This window comes from Gavia stellata, chromosome 18, assembly GCF_030936135.1.
Source record: "Gavia stellata isolate bGavSte3 chromosome 18, bGavSte3.hap2, whole genome shotgun sequence".
Lineage (NCBI taxonomy): Eukaryota > Metazoa > Chordata > Aves > Gaviiformes > Gaviidae > Gavia > Gavia stellata.
This window is the reverse complement of record NC_082611.1, coordinates 16,400,109-16,415,434: the sequence shown is the minus strand read 5'-3', so window position 1 is coordinate 16,415,434 and position 15,326 is coordinate 16,400,109. Positions and strand designations below refer to the sequence as shown.

Sequence of the window (15,326 nt, the reverse complement as noted above, 5' to 3'; positions counted from 1 at the left end):
AATTCTGTCCCAAAGCAGTGACTGAATCAGACCATGCTTCTAGCATTGTAACCTCAGGACAGTTCACCCTCAGTGCCAGAAAAGCTCCATAGCAATCAGCACCAATGCTAATGACCACAAAGTATTTCTGGAGTTACTTAGGAATAGCCTAATGGAGTGGCAGGGGCTCTAGTTGGAAGCGCTGTTTTGTTCCTTGGAGCAGTCCATTCCTTTTCATCTCTGTTCTTAGTCCTGTTTCAGGCCTAAGAGACAGATACTTTGTGCTGAAGCAATAGAACAACATCTTGTTCTTGCTCTGTAATTTTATCACTAAATTGACATAAGCATGCACTATTTTCTCAGGAACGGTCCTACCCTGTGCCTGCTCTCTCCTACCTGCTTGTACCAGCATTTGTGCAATCTCATGGTGAATCAGATTGCACAAGTGACTATAATTAAAAAGTAATCTTTCTTTTATGTTTTTGCTCAGTTAAAACTTGCCCATATCAATTTTCTGAACAGTTCACTGCATAAGTGCATGTAGCGTTGTGCAACCCAAAAAAGAAAATGTGGTATTGAGAGTTGTAATGAGCAACCTGATCTAATTTTGAAGTAAGCCCTGCCTTGAATGCAAAGTTGGACTAGGTGACCTTCAGAGGTTCCTTCCAAACTAAATCTTTCTGTGATTCTATGACCTTTGTAGGACGACTGCTTCTTTTATTGGTAGTGCCAGTTTCTCCTGGCTTGGGGTGACCATTAAATTATGGCTTAAAGAAAAAAGGTTTTGCATCAGCTATTTTTCTCCACTGAGAAGAAATGGAAGCTGTAAATCTGTCTTGGACACAGGAAATGAGATGCCTTTATTTAGGATGCTATTGAGAGTGTTGGTGATGTCCTTGCTCCATTGAGGTTGCTGATGTGACCTGCAAGATGTTTGTCTCTTTGTCCCAGTCAAAGCATCTTCTCAAAAATTTGTTGTTCCACTCTAAGTTGGGACCATTTCCAGCACGGGAACCTTTAGTTCTGCTTGACCATACACAGAATTTTTGCAGAAGTTCTGGGACCAACTCTTCCTTACCTTAGAAATGAAGGAAAATGATTGTTTGCCCTTCATTTATGACTCGTACATGAAGAATCCTTCTCTGCACAGTATGCTAAATACCTAATACATTCTGTTTAATATGCCAATACCTTACATTTTCTTAGTTTGACAGTAAGTACACACAATTCCTTCATAAATCCAGCATGTCACCTGTTGTTCACCGGGACCCTGTCTATCAGAGTCTGCCTTCAGTAGTATGGGTTCTGGGCTTATTTGGCGTCCTAAAACAGCTTACTGTCTACCCAGCTAGGAGTTAGAATGATGTGCACCCCTATTCTAGAACATCTTCCTATACTTTCATATCAATGTGGGACTTCACTTGCTGTTAAGCTAATGCATCTTTAAACAATTTATTCTCTTGAATCAACATGAGGATGACTGTCCCTGAAGAGGTTCAAAACTCCTGCTACTAATACACAACTATCCAGTATCTGAAGTGGAATGCCTTTTCAGTTGTTGATACCATTCACATGTCAAAGATTTACTCTTCTGCCCTCATCTGGGGGGAAAAAAAAAAAAAGAACGTGAACTAAGGTGTATATTGTCAGATATTGTATTTCTGTTTTCTGTCTTCTAATTCTTGTCTCTACTTTCTGAAAAAGCAGCCCAGCTAGAAAAGAGTGAGTTGCGAGAACGCAGCACACAGACTGCACCAAGCAAAATACAACGCAGAGGTTGGCTTCAGGTAAGAAACAGTTTGAAAGAATGCATCTCTGAACTAATTCTTAGATCATAAATAATTTTAGGGGAAATTGGTTGCAACTAGTAGATAGTGGGCAGTTGGGAATCTCCTGGAATCTGAGTCTTGATTTGGTCTGGATACAGAGTGACAATGTGAAATGATACCCTGAGCACCTTTGTGTCTACTTTGAAGCCTGAAGAGGCAAATCAACATTGAAAGGGTCTGGTTTCAGTGACATCCATCACAGGAACTTTTGTAGCCTTGACATAATTGGCTCCGTCTGTCCTCCAGCAGAATCGCTGTTGCTTGACATCTCCGATGGCAAGCCTAGAGAGCTTATCTAGTGCAAAGGATGGAGAATCTCATTTTGGAGATACATCCCTGCCTGTCACTGCTGTTCTCCACCCTGCAATAGTATTAAGGGACACAGAGGTGCAATTTGCATAGCTTGAGTTGTAATTTGTGAGATTCTTTTAGATCAAAAGAGAGGAAGATGCATATAGGTAATAAAAATACCCTGCCTGGAAGAAATTTGGAGCCATTAGCTACATAGTTGTTGGTTCACTGGAGAAACCTCAATGGTCTTTTTTTCTTTTGGCCTAAAGAAGGATCTAACTTAACCTGTCAAGAAGTACGACTTAATTAACAGAACAAGTGTGAATTCTGAGCAACTGAGACATGTCACCCAAATAATTGCCCTACTTGATTAGCAATTGCCCTGGCTAGCTGTCCAGTCCATGCTCGAGTGACTGGGCATCAGGGGTCTGTGTCACTGCAGATCAAGTCATGCAAGTTTTCTTTTATTTCAGCAAATATTGCACATTCAAGTTTTAAGGCTGCATTACTTTATTTATCACCCTTACTGCTTAGTTGAATTCATTTTCTCAGCTGCTATTTCTCTCAGTTGGTCACTGTTCACATACTGGCCTGTCAAAACTTGTTTGCTAAATTTGCCAAATGTGTGGCTTGTCATAACCTACATCATTCTAATCACAAAAGCCAAATGCAGATGGAGGTATCTCCTCTGATTGGACTGGAAAGTTAGCCAAATATAGGTAGCTGCACTAAAAACTAGCTACTACTTGAGACTAGCTTAGAATGATACCTTAAGTCTTTTATCCAATTGGATGGGAGGATATCAGAGTTATAGTATCTTAATGAACAACTGGAATTATTTAGCTAAGGAAATGTGCAACCACGGAGTAAGATGCAGGTTGTGCCAGACAGCAGTTTACTTTCCCAGTAATTTTCCCTGTGGGTTTTTTGGATAGCTAGAGGACATAGCAATTCATGTTCAAAACTGTCAAACTTAGGCTGTGCTAAGTTATGCTATGAGGCAGGAAGATAGACTTATTGAAAGAACACATTCTATCAAAAGCCAGGTTGCCTTAGGATCTTCTCTCTGGGACGTCTCTGCTCCTGGCACTTACAAAATGGTAGAGGAGTGTATGAACACTAGATAATTGAGTTTAATATCATTGCACAGACTTCTGGATCACATGTTACCTTTAAGGAAACAGTCCTCTTCCCATCGTTCACTTATGAGACTTCCCCCTATCGAGTATGTCTGCACAAGAGTTCAAAAGTGGGGGGAAAAAGTTACTTACAGATAACTTTGTTCCTTGAGAGAGTATATGCACTTCCTGCTTTCTCTTTTGTCATGTTTTGGAGTACTGAAATTCTGTGGTATGGAAAGATGAGTTTCTCGGATCTTCTACCCCTCTTTAGCCATGCTTGAGTAACTGACAGTGTGCATACTTTGATTGCATCCTAATTATGAAGTAAAAAAAAAATTATTTTAACCACTTCCTTAAAAAAATTTGATTTGAATGACTTCTGCAGCCTTGTCTGACATTTACAAAGGCAAAGAAATGTTTATGCTTGAATGCTTATGGCATAACCTTTCCCCCTCATTATATTATACACAAGAGTAATACATCTTCAAAACATTGCAGTTACTTCAAGTAGTCATTTTCATACATAGACATTGCCGAATCACAGAATTATTGTGGTTGAAAGGGAACTCTTGAGATCATCTAGACCAATCCGTGTGCTTAAGCAGGGTCAGCTAGAGCAGGTTGCCCAGGACCGTGTCCAGTCAGGTTTTGAATACTCTACAGATGAAGACACCACAGCCTCTTCAGGAAACCTGTTCCAGTGTTTGATCACCCTCACAGTAAATTTTTTTCTTCTGTTCAGATGGAATTTTATGGGGTTTTTAATTTGTGTTCATTGCCTCTTGTTCTGGCAGCGAGCAGATACCTGTCAGGTATTTGTACACGTTGATGAGATCCCCAGAGCCTTCTCTTCCCCAGGCTGAAGAGTCCCAGCTCTCAGCATCTCCAGCAGAGCATCTTTGCTTGTTGGCTCCTCAATCCTCTGTGCACTCTAGAAATCTCCTAGATTGCTTGAGCCCTGCTGTGTTGTCTTTCCAGCAGATAGCAGGTTTGTTAAAGTACCCCGTGAGGACAAGGGTCTTTGAACTTGTGGATTCTTCCAGTTTTTTGAGGAAGGCCTCATCTACTTCTTCCTGATCAGGAGGTCTATAGCAGATACCCACTATAACAGCACCCATGCTGGTCTGTCTTCTAGTCTTGACCCAGAAGCTCTTGACTGGCTCCTGACCCGTTCCTTGCAGAGCTCCACACATTGCAGCTCTCTCTCACATAAAAGTTGACAATTCCTTCTCACCTTCTCAGCCTGTCTTTCTTAAAGAGCCTGTTCCTGTATCCATCCATCGCAACACTTGAGTCTTGTGAGCTATCCCACCATATCTCTGTGATCCCAGTGAGATCATAGCCCTATAACCGGATACAAGCTTCTAACTCCTCCTGTTTGTTCCCCATGTGTTTGTTCTCCATTAGTATAGATGCATTTCAGAGAGGCACCCAAGCATGCCGATTCCCCAGAAGAGGCTTGAGAGATTTCGCCATAAGGTTCCACCAGCACTTCTTTACATGCCTGCGCATTAAGTGATTGCACTTCAGCTACTTTGTTGATTGCTATGTCCCTACTTATATCGGTTTTTGCACTTACCTGGTGAGGTGAGGGGGTAAACCCCGATGGGCACTCTGGTGCCAAACGCATGACGTGTGCTGGGCCTGACCCACTCTGGGGATAGCAGCAACACATGGGGACTTTGACTAGGGCAGTTAAACCATAATGCAGGGGGCCAAAGGTGAGCTCAGGGAGGACAGAAACCTTCTGTGGAACAGAGGAGAAAAAGGTTGCTTGATCTAGATATTGTTATGTAAAATGTGATGATTAGTCTTTTTGTACTGCTGATAGCACAAAAGACGTCTAATTTCTTTGAATGCTTCTTTTAACAGAAAACTGTGGAGATTAAAACAGAAAGGGGGGCTAAACTCTGCGTTAAACCTCCTCTTGAGTACTCTGAGGATTTTGAACCTTATGAAAGCTTGAGTGTGGAGACAAATGGTGATGATCCGCTCCGTTGCTCCCAGGTACAATTGGCAGTTGCATTCTATTGTTCATGGTCGTGTCAATCGAAATGTGAACAGGCCCAGGTATCAGTTGTGACTAGAGCATGCAAACCCAGTATATAGTGTTTCTTTCACTAGATGATTTTGCATTGATGAGATGTGACATAAAGGAGGAAAAAATGAAAAGAAAAAGTAAAACTACTTTGCAAATCTAATCTCAGTCAACAACATTATAACATGTTAAGTCCTAATTTAAAGAGGTAGAATATTGTCTCTGTTGGATAGAACCAAGGTATTTTATGCAAGGCGACTCTTTCAGTTCACTTAATGGTTGTCCACATAAACGTCACTCTTGGCTCTCAGGTTAGAGAAAGCTTAACTAACAACTTCTTCTGGGTTTAGGTTAGTTTTTGAATAATTGTGCTAAAATTGTTGCATGTCATTGTTTTACCTAACAGAAGTCAGAGTAAAGTTTTTAAAATACTGTAATCAATACATTTGCTTTCCATCAAGGGTTGTTACTCTATTGACTCTGTTGTTTGACGGTTCAGCCTTCCGTTTGGTTACTAATTGCAGTTTGTTCTAGCACACTTCACAAATGTCCTGTCCTTAAAAAAAAAAAAAGAACAAAAATTTATGAATGTCTTTCTGCCTAACCAATTAATGACATCAATAAAGCTTTTATGATACGGTCTACAGATCTTACCACTGACATCAGACAAATGTCCCAAGCATATTTTCCTAGCTTGCATCTTTCTACCTTTCCTATATTGCTTTTAAGCTTATGATTTTTTTTTTTTTTTTTGCTCTACAAACCAGTAACTTGTTTACAGTGATGGATATTTGTAATCATTTATGTGTAAGTAGTAAGCTAATAATTTTAAACCAACCCCCCACTTTTCTTTGTATTCCGTATGGAAATACTTTTGGTTTTCCTGAAGCTATAATGTGTGTTCTTGAATGCCTTGTTACAATGCAGATGTCATGAGGTTTCAAACTAAAAGAAAGCCTGTACAATTCCCTGTCAAATAGCTAGAAATATTAGTTGTGACTGTCATAAAGACATACTCAATATTCAAGCCTCAGGTTGCTTATAGACCCTCTTTTGAACCTAAGTTTGCCTGCTCTTTGTAGCAGGTTTCTGTCAACATGGATTTCCTAACAAGTGTAATCTGTAGCAGAAGAGCAGCTTGAGGCTTTCATTGCAAACTGAACCTACACTGTCACAGTTCATTTGTACCTAAGATAGCTTCAGGTTTTCATTTTACTCATACAGTTTGCTTACCTATACTTACCTCAAAACTCTAATACCAACAAATTAGGAAAAAAATGCATTTAAGATATGCAAGGTCTTTTCCTTTTACATTCATAACAACAAAAGGCTCTCCAGCATCATCTATGCTGTTTGTGGCATATGCTGAGAGAGGCAGGGCAGTTTTTTCAACAGCAAATTTCAAAATAGATTAATCTTTGCATAAAATCCTGTTACAGAGTGTCCAGTTAAAAAAATCTGTGTAAACTGGAAGCTTAGTCCATTAGACCACAAGTCCTTTCTACTGTTTTTTTGAAGTACAGGTGTGTAGAAGACAGGACTATTATAATCTATCCAGTTGCTGATAAAGAAGTTGCTATTGCATTAGCTTTGTAGTCTTGTGAAGGTATTTGGAAAATCTGGATTGCAGCTAGTCTTCAAATAGCAAGCCAAAAGCTAGGGTAATGTAACTGTTTGAGACTGGAAAAATATATGCCCTTGCTCTCTTCATTATTTACCTACTGCTTGTAACTTATTCCTAAAAATTGGTTTTGCACATAAAAATTCCTTGGCCAACAGAATTTTCCTGCAAGGATTCTGATGAGAAGGAATAAAGGAGTTGTAGGATGTTTTTTCTTTAGAAGACCTCATCAGAGGAGTGAAGACACGACATAGGAATGCGAATATTTTTAGCTGCATCATGGCTCTGAGTTCATGAGAAGATTTTTCTTTCTCCTAGGGGAGGAAGAGGTTGCCACATTGGTTTATTTTAAACTACATGTTTCAGCTTTTCTGACAAATCTGTTTGAATTGTACCAGAAATTGAGAAGCAGCTCGCAACTCAATATAGAAGAGAGAAGGATGGAAGAAGACTCTCTTAGTGATGATTATGACTCTGTTGAAGAGGATGTGTTTCCAGAACCATCTCCCACCGAAGAAACAATTACAAGCTTTGGAGGCCTTCAATTGCATAGCATTAGATCACTACAGAAAGAAGCTTCTGAACATCAGGATGCTGGGAGATGCTCTGGCCTTGATTCTGGGGCCCTTCCTGTGTTGGAGTTCAACCAGGATCAAAGTAGTAAGTCTCTGTGTATTATGCACTGCTACAGTACTGTAGTAATTCTTTGCGAGCATTACTTCTAAGGGAATTGCTGCTGGTTAATCGTTAATGGTTACTCCATACTGTCGTAAGTTTTCATGCTCTTTAGCAAACCTGTTGTTTTAATCTCCTGATTTGGGAGACTTGCATCCTCTTACTACTACATTAAGAAATTTTTTGCAAAGACAAAGATACAGCCCTGGTTAACCCACTTGCATCACCAGGCCTAGACACTTGAACTAAGATTGTCTCAGACTGTCTGTGAGATTTCTCAAGAGATTATTATTTTTTTAGTGTATTTTTGAACTGTTTTTGCAGTAATCCAGGCAAGCCAAATCTTCCCAGTGTCAACTTCCTCCATTTCACATCCTGGGTGCTGGACAGCAGTTGTCATAGCATGTGCTATTCATCCCTGATGAAAGATGTATTAATTTGAGAAAAAAATCTGGCTATGAGCCACTTCTTTTTATCAGGTCTTCTCCTTTGGAGGCCTCAATGTCCAAAACCAAACCCAGTCACTAGGTCTCAAAGATGTTTAGCTTGTTAAAGGTAGAGAGTTCAGGCAGAAACTAGACCTTGACCTACATTCAGTATTTCTCAAAGTTCCCTCCCCACTTATTTTGGGTACATTCATTGGGTTTGTTTTTTACTTTTGTTTTTTCTTTTTTTAAATTTTCCTTATCCATAGTTAATTCCTTAATTTAAGAGGAACAATCTTTGAATGAATTGAGTAAAGGAGTGTTCCTCTCATTATCACAGAGGTGGGTGGAGTGTGAATGGGTAGAGGTGGCAGACAAAGGATGGAGCAGCAGTGAGAACAAGACCTTTGGGAGAGTGCATGATTTTTTTTCCAAAGAGAAGTTTCAAAGCTGTGATGCAAACAATGGAGCCATTAAGGATTCTCAAATAAAAAAGTGAAGAAGTACTCTTATGAACTACGTTAGGCAACCCTCTCTCCCTCTGAGACTTCTAAATAAGACAACATTTTAGTCTGTATTTTAAGAATTTATTTTGGTATAACTCTATTAATAAATGACTCAAGACTTCTTTTTTATGTTTGCTTTTCTTGACAGTTATGCAGGTAAATACCTGGTACAGATGAGATATATTGGTACCTTATAATGATATGTTTTATTTTGTTTCACAAAGTCAGTGCAAGCTATGCATACGTACTTCTACATCAATAGAACATCTACATCAGTGAAAGGGAGGGAGGATGGAGGTTATCACTTTAACTATGCCAGCATAATTAAAGTAGCAAAATTTTAGCAGTTAAGATCCAGTAAGTTTTCCCTGGCTGGCTGCTCCTAAATATCTCTGAAGTTGATTATTTCTATTCCCTTATTATCTTGCAGAAACAAAGCCACTACGAGTTCTCTCGGCAAAAAGAAAAGATAATGCTGAAATGTACATTCCTGTCAGACCAGTCATGGTAAAAAATAAGATCACTCGGCCACTCTCTGCTGAGTTCTTGCAGCAGGAAAGACATGAAAGAATTTGTTCTAGTAAGAGATAAGAATATATAATGTCAATAAGGAGAGTTTTCATGCCTTTTTCACATCTGGCTCAGATGCAATTTCATCACACATCTGTCATTATGTGATTTTTCTTAGCTCTTGGCTTTGTGTTTGTTTTTTTTTTTAAGTGGGATTTTTGTTGTTGTTTTTACCACCTCGGGTGTTTTGACTTATGTAAAATTGAGAAAGTCCAGAGCCTGTATACTTTCTATACTTTAGTCTTCTGCTGCATCTTTACTACCTTCCTTCTCTTTTTGCTTCCACAGAATAAGACTTTTTCCTCTCCCTTTCAGTCCTTGTGCTTGCTCTGTGTTTCCCACTTTCCTTGTGGAGATCTGTTCCCTATGGTATTAACAGAAGTGTGTCTTCTCAAAATTGGCAATTGATGCTTCGGTGGAAGGTTTTAGCACAATGCATTTATAGAAATAAAGGCATAGTTTTGCACAGCATAGCAAAACTAGTTCTGTTGCTGCTTGGGACTGTACTTGAATTACATCTTGAACACTGCAGATCAGTCTCCCGTGCTGGGTAGATATGCCGGTATCTAGTACCATGCTGGAAAATGTTTTTCCTGGACTGGAGAACACCATTTTGAAGGCACTGATGCTTATTCTAGAAATGTGCTGCTAAGGTGTGGTCTTTACCTGGGCTAAAAACCCCAACAAACCCCAAATCTGGGGGCTGAAATCATAGCTGCCATTGTTATTTCAGCACAGTCCTTAACTGAACAAGTCTGAAGAACTTGAGTTTTGAAAGGTTTGAGATAAAGTTTTCAGACTTACCATACTCCGTGGTTAAGGCACTCTTTTCAAAAAAGCAAAATCCAGATGTGTTCCAAGAAAGCAATAAAGCTAATGGATTTGAAAAGTCAAAATATTAGTTTCTTAATTGGCAGAAAACCAAATTGAGAAAAAGAAGCTAATTCTTTTTGGCTTCAGAATTAATCCTCTTTGTAGCTTCTGAGACCCTCACTCACCACCTGTCTGAGCAGATACTTGCTTTGACCATTTTCCAAAGATGTGTGTAGCATTTTCCCAGGTTATAATAGTGCTTGTTAGAACTGTTTCTGTCCAGCTATCACTTTAAATACTTAAAGTAATTTCACTTCACAGGAATGGTATAGTACAGAAAAATAAAAAGGACTTTATTCTGTTCCTGTATTTGCAGAGATGAGTAATGCTTGTTGAAAGATTTTATGAGTGAAGATGGCATAGGGCTTAGAGTGTGAATGCACGCAAATCTCAATTCAGTTTTAACTTACCATCTTTTCAAGGCAGACTTTATGTTACTAGCATCCACTGCCATTTTACTCTCCTGCTTAGTAAACCTCACTGTGGCATTATGAGCACGCTTGCATATCAGCCTGTTCTTCAATATTTTCACTCGATCTTAATGTCTGTACAACTTTGGTCTCTTTTCTTCCCTTGACTTTTGAAGTCCTTGAATATAACTGTTGTGCTTCTCTTTTAGTCCAGTCTCAGATCCTCTATTGTTAAATTTTATTTCTTTTCTTTTAAACGTGTCTATAGGCTGTGACATTTCTCTTTCTCGGTGATGTTTGGGAAGATTGGGATGCGTATTGGCATTTTGATGACTACTTAAGTGATAAGGTCATTTATTTTGCCTTGCAAATAGCAACTACTGACTCCTCTTGTTTTGCTAGAAGACTCTGGGGATTCCTCCAAAATAGCTGAACACCCCAGTTACATTGAAAAATTCTGGTGTGCTGAAATTATATATACTTCTTTTTTCAGTGAATTGTTACAAGGCATTTCCATTAAATACCTGAACAAGTCAAGTACAAAAAATCTTAAAACATAAAAATTATGTTTCTCATTTGTCAGTTTTCCTTCTCTTATGATGCTGTTGTCTAAAGTAGATGTGACCTGGAATCTTAATATAAAAACAAATTTTAGCAAATCAGCCTCGCTTGGGATGGTTACAGACTGCTAGCAAAGCCCTATGTCAGTAACTGAATTGGACGTTTCAAATGTACACTGTTGTAATGTTCCATACTTTTATGTCCAGACAAATGAATATTCCTTCCTTCCTTTGGTGGCAGGACCATTAAGTCGACCAGAAAGACCGCTTTCAGCAACTCGAAAGAATGTGTGTGAGAAGGATCCTGATCTCGCAGTTTCAGCTGTGGTTAAAGCAATGCAAATTGAAAATGAAGTCTTGCAGAGAGATCTGCAAAGGCAGACAGTTTCCACAAGCCCTCAAAAGGTATGGCAAAATACAGAAAAGGGCTGTTTGATCAAGTAGCAAAACCCCCATGAATTACAATCTCTTCTACGTTGAGATTTTGTATGAATGAATGGTGATGCCTCTTAAGTGTAACTGAATTTGTATTGTTCTTTCATAGGGTGGTCTTCTTTAATCTGCTTCCTCAGGTTAGCATCCCACAGGTCTCTCTTGATTTCAGGGATCACTGAGCAACTGATAGACCAGTCACATGATATGTCTGTACAGTCAAATGCACAGCTACAGGCCTGGTTGAGCCGTATTCATTCTGAAAGCTTCTTAAACAAGATAATGTGTGATTTCCGTACCAATAAATCCTACCTTCCTACTGGACTCATTAATATGGACACTGTTCCCTGTTAATACATGCTCTGCTTTTGGAGCAGAGCTGTCAGGTACACTGCTGGCTCTTAGTAAGGAGGAGCTAGTATGGGTTTTCTCTGTGTGTACATCTCTTATCTCCAGCAACCATGTTGAAAAGCAATTAAAAACTCATAAACAAGGATGTCAACAAAAATCCATTCTCCTCTGATTCAGGTCAGACCATTATTCCTCGTTAAGTTAAAGAATAAGGAGGTTTGTGCTGACAATCCTAGCTAAACTTTGAGCATAACCAGTAATTCAGTTCTCCTAACAGTCTTCACGGATTCAAAGTCTGCTTCCAGTTCGGTGTTTAGGAGACTCATTTTTATAGGAAGGAAAGGAGATATGCCTAGACATTCTTGGAGTTACTCATTTGAATTCTGAGAGTTTCCAAGACAGTTGACTACTTTAACCTAAGCTGATGCTCCCTGAAGTTGTGTGTTGGTGCTATGATGAATATGTATCCACTGTCATCGCTGAGCCAACATTAGGTTTCTAGGGAGTTTTGGTTAGGCGCAAAGGTTAAAATGTTCTTTTACTATAGGTAAGTACTTTACATATGATTTGACCATCTAGGTCAACTTTTCCATCTTATTCCTCTTGGTTTTGAGATATTTATAGCTTTGTGATTGAGAGAACAAATTCCACTGAATATTCTCACATAATGTATCTTCCTGCTAATGTTAGGACTAATTTTAATATTGTTGAGCTTAAATGAAAAATAATGAAATAATACTTAAAATAGATGTAATTTTACCCTGACACTTGAGATGGAGTTTCAAAAACCCACTGTGAGTTGTCAGTCTTAAAGCTGACCTAAATGATCTTCCAGAAGTAATTTAATTTTGCTTACACAATTAAGGGATTGTGGAGCTTGGCCTTTGACATTTAAATGTATAACAATGCAGAATTTTTAATACTAAAGACGGAATTTACTTCTAAGCATTTTAAAGTTCTCTTGCTCTTCAAAAATTATAGAAATGGAAGTGACCTAAAAACAGAAGGACTGCCATTCCTCATTTGAATAGTTGTTCACTGCACTGAGTATTCTGTCTCTGACAGAAGCTACCAACAAATTTTTAGGAAAAAATAACAAATGGAGCAGGGTATACTTACAAAGTGGGGTACAGGCAGAGAAAGAGCCCATAGCATTGTAAGAACTGCAGGACTTTTCCTCTGTTTTCTCTTAGATAGTTACTACTGGTAGTTCTATATTTAAAAAAATAAATAAAGATATTATTCTAATAAAACTGAGCTTTTTTGGGTTTAAAAGTCTTTGTGATCCTTTTTTGGAGAAGGAGAAAGTCTAGGCAGACCTGTGCCAAAGCTTTGGCCAACTCCGAGTCCTACCAAATGTATGCAATGAGATTTCAGACATATGTATATATTTAATAGTCATCTGAGAATGCTTTTATGTTACTTTTATTCCACATAGAAGACCAAGCTCCAGGCTCAGCTCTTTCATGGCAAATCAAGACCAATTCTGTTAAATATGCTTTCACTCAGTACAGAGTTACAGATTAGCTAAGGTTAGCTGAGACCAGAGCTGGGCCCAAATTCTTATTTATTCCAGAGGTGCAGACTGATACTAATTGGTATGTAGAGAACAATGTGAATGAAACATGTTCATCTTTTTCTTACTTAGAATAAATTCTCTGTTTCATCTGTTGTTTCTGCAATGGCTGAACCTCCAGAAAAAAGCCAGACAAGGACTGCAGTCACAAAAGTTGTTGAGAGAATTTGTCCTTTTGGAAGCAGGTATATGAATTTCCTTTAAGGTTAGCTTTCTTTTTTGAAGAGAGAGTTTTCAGTATACCACCAGGTGTAGGGTAGTACCACTATACCTGATAATCTTTAGATACCTGAGACATCATGCAAGTAGTAGCAAATCAGGGAGAAGGTTCCAGGCTTGGGCCAGACTCTGTGGATCAGGGAACTGCCAATATCTCCCTCTGTTTGTCTTTATATTACCTCTGTATTACTTTCTCAGGCTGCCTCAGAACCAGCTGAGAACTGGAGCCCAGTCTTTTAACCGAACTCTGTGTATCTCAGATAGGATGCTGCAACAGTTGTCATTCAGCGTGGGGGTACATGGGATTCTTCCGTGGGGTGTGTGGGTTCATCCTATCATCTCTTCACCTTTGCACCAACAACACTATTTCTTAAAAACACAAGTACTATGAGGAAGTAACACATAAAAGAATATTTATGTTTCAGACAACAGAAGAAACTTCTGAAAGTCCTTCCAGAGCCTGAAAGCCATTCTGCCTCTGATAATGACATATTCCTATCTGATGACAAATCGGAAGTAGATTCCATGTTGAGAGAGAAGGTTTGTGTATATATGCACCATAACTGATGCTTCCCAGTATTACTGAAATATAAAAGTACATTGAATGATCTGTATTCCACCGATTCTGCCCCACAGCAACTAATAAACCTATGGTAGGGTAAGAGAAGAGAATTTATCACTTTTCCTTTGTTCATCAGAGTGACAAAGGAAACAGACAGAGAACAGAGACCTGTTTTCTCCTTAGGCTTTGTAAGAGGGTGATAAGTTCTCTTCTTTTACCCTGTCATAGGTTTATTAGTTGACATGGGGCAGAATTGGTGGAACCCAGAATGATTGAATGGCATCCAGATAGCCTTGAGTTTGCAAGCTTTTTGCTTCTGACTTGTCAGTATTGTAGCCTTAACAGTCTTTATTTTATTCCACATTTTATTGTTTTGTCACTTACGTTTATACTGTATTTAATTTCTGTCCAGATGCCAGCCTGTATGGAAGTACGTGATGCCATTTATGTGACTATGGAACTTCTTTCTAACTGGGGAAATCCAGTAAACGTGGGCCTGAGCGAGGTGGAATTCTTTGATTTATACAATGAAAAGATATTTGTGTCTCCTCATGATGTGGACATTCGAAATGCTGACAACCCAGGGGATTTGTGCTGCTTGGTCAATAAGAACTTAAATGTAAGACAGCTTAGTTCTGGATATGAAAATTTCTCATTATAATATTTCTTTAATATTCTATCACTAGTTTTTTTTTGTTTAGAAACATGATTGCATTCTGAACCTGACTTGCAAAATGATTATCTGATAAGCAGTATTTGTGTTTCTTAAAATTATTATTAAACAATCCAGCTTTCCTGTCCAAAATGTTACAATTTTGTTTTAGAACACAATTTGATTAATTTGCCTGACTTACTTAACTGAGCAACTGGAAGGAGGCAGCCTTAACTCTGCCTACATATACATTAACTCTGTGGTATTGTCTTGGGTGAAAGAACAGATTCAGTTTTTAAAGTATTGTAATGTAATCATAGTATCTGTAGAACAAGATTACAAAACTTTAAGGACTGGGAATTTCACATTTTTACAGTATGTCTGCTGATAAACTTAAGTAATTCTTGTGATACGAAGGTATAGGAGCTTCATTGCTAACTTCTTCCAGATGTTTAACGTGAATTTAAGTAAACTTAAGAAGGAAACATGCTTATTTTCTCCTGTCGCCTTGTTATCCTTTTACCTAGGGAAGAATCATGGAAGAATAAGAACACGTAGGTAGGTAGTTTTAAAACAGAGATTAAGAAAAATGTGTGGCATGGTAAAAGAATTTCATGGCTCTTCTGTGAGCTAGTA

General features: G+C 38.6%; 1 protein-coding gene across 1 annotated transcript in view; it reads left to right on the top strand.

Annotated features, from left to right (window-relative positions):
• The window catches only part of KATNIP (katanin interacting protein), a 61,153-nt gene that overhangs the window by 4,874 nt on the left and 40,953 nt on the right, over nt 1–15,326 (top strand). Inside the window, exons 3-10 of the mRNA XM_059826390.1 lie at nt 1,684–1,766; nt 5,093–5,227; nt 7,278–7,539; nt 8,916–9,065; nt 11,140–11,303; nt 13,330–13,442; nt 13,902–14,016; nt 14,451–14,657. Coding sequence (XP_059682373.1) covers nt 1,684–1,766; nt 5,093–5,227; nt 7,278–7,539; nt 8,916–9,065; nt 11,140–11,303; nt 13,330–13,442; nt 13,902–14,016; nt 14,451–14,657 — 1,229 coding nt within the window. The remainder of the gene's footprint in view (nt 1–1,683; nt 1,767–5,092; nt 5,228–7,277; nt 7,540–8,915; nt 9,066–11,139; nt 11,304–13,329; nt 13,443–13,901; nt 14,017–14,450; nt 14,658–15,326) is intronic.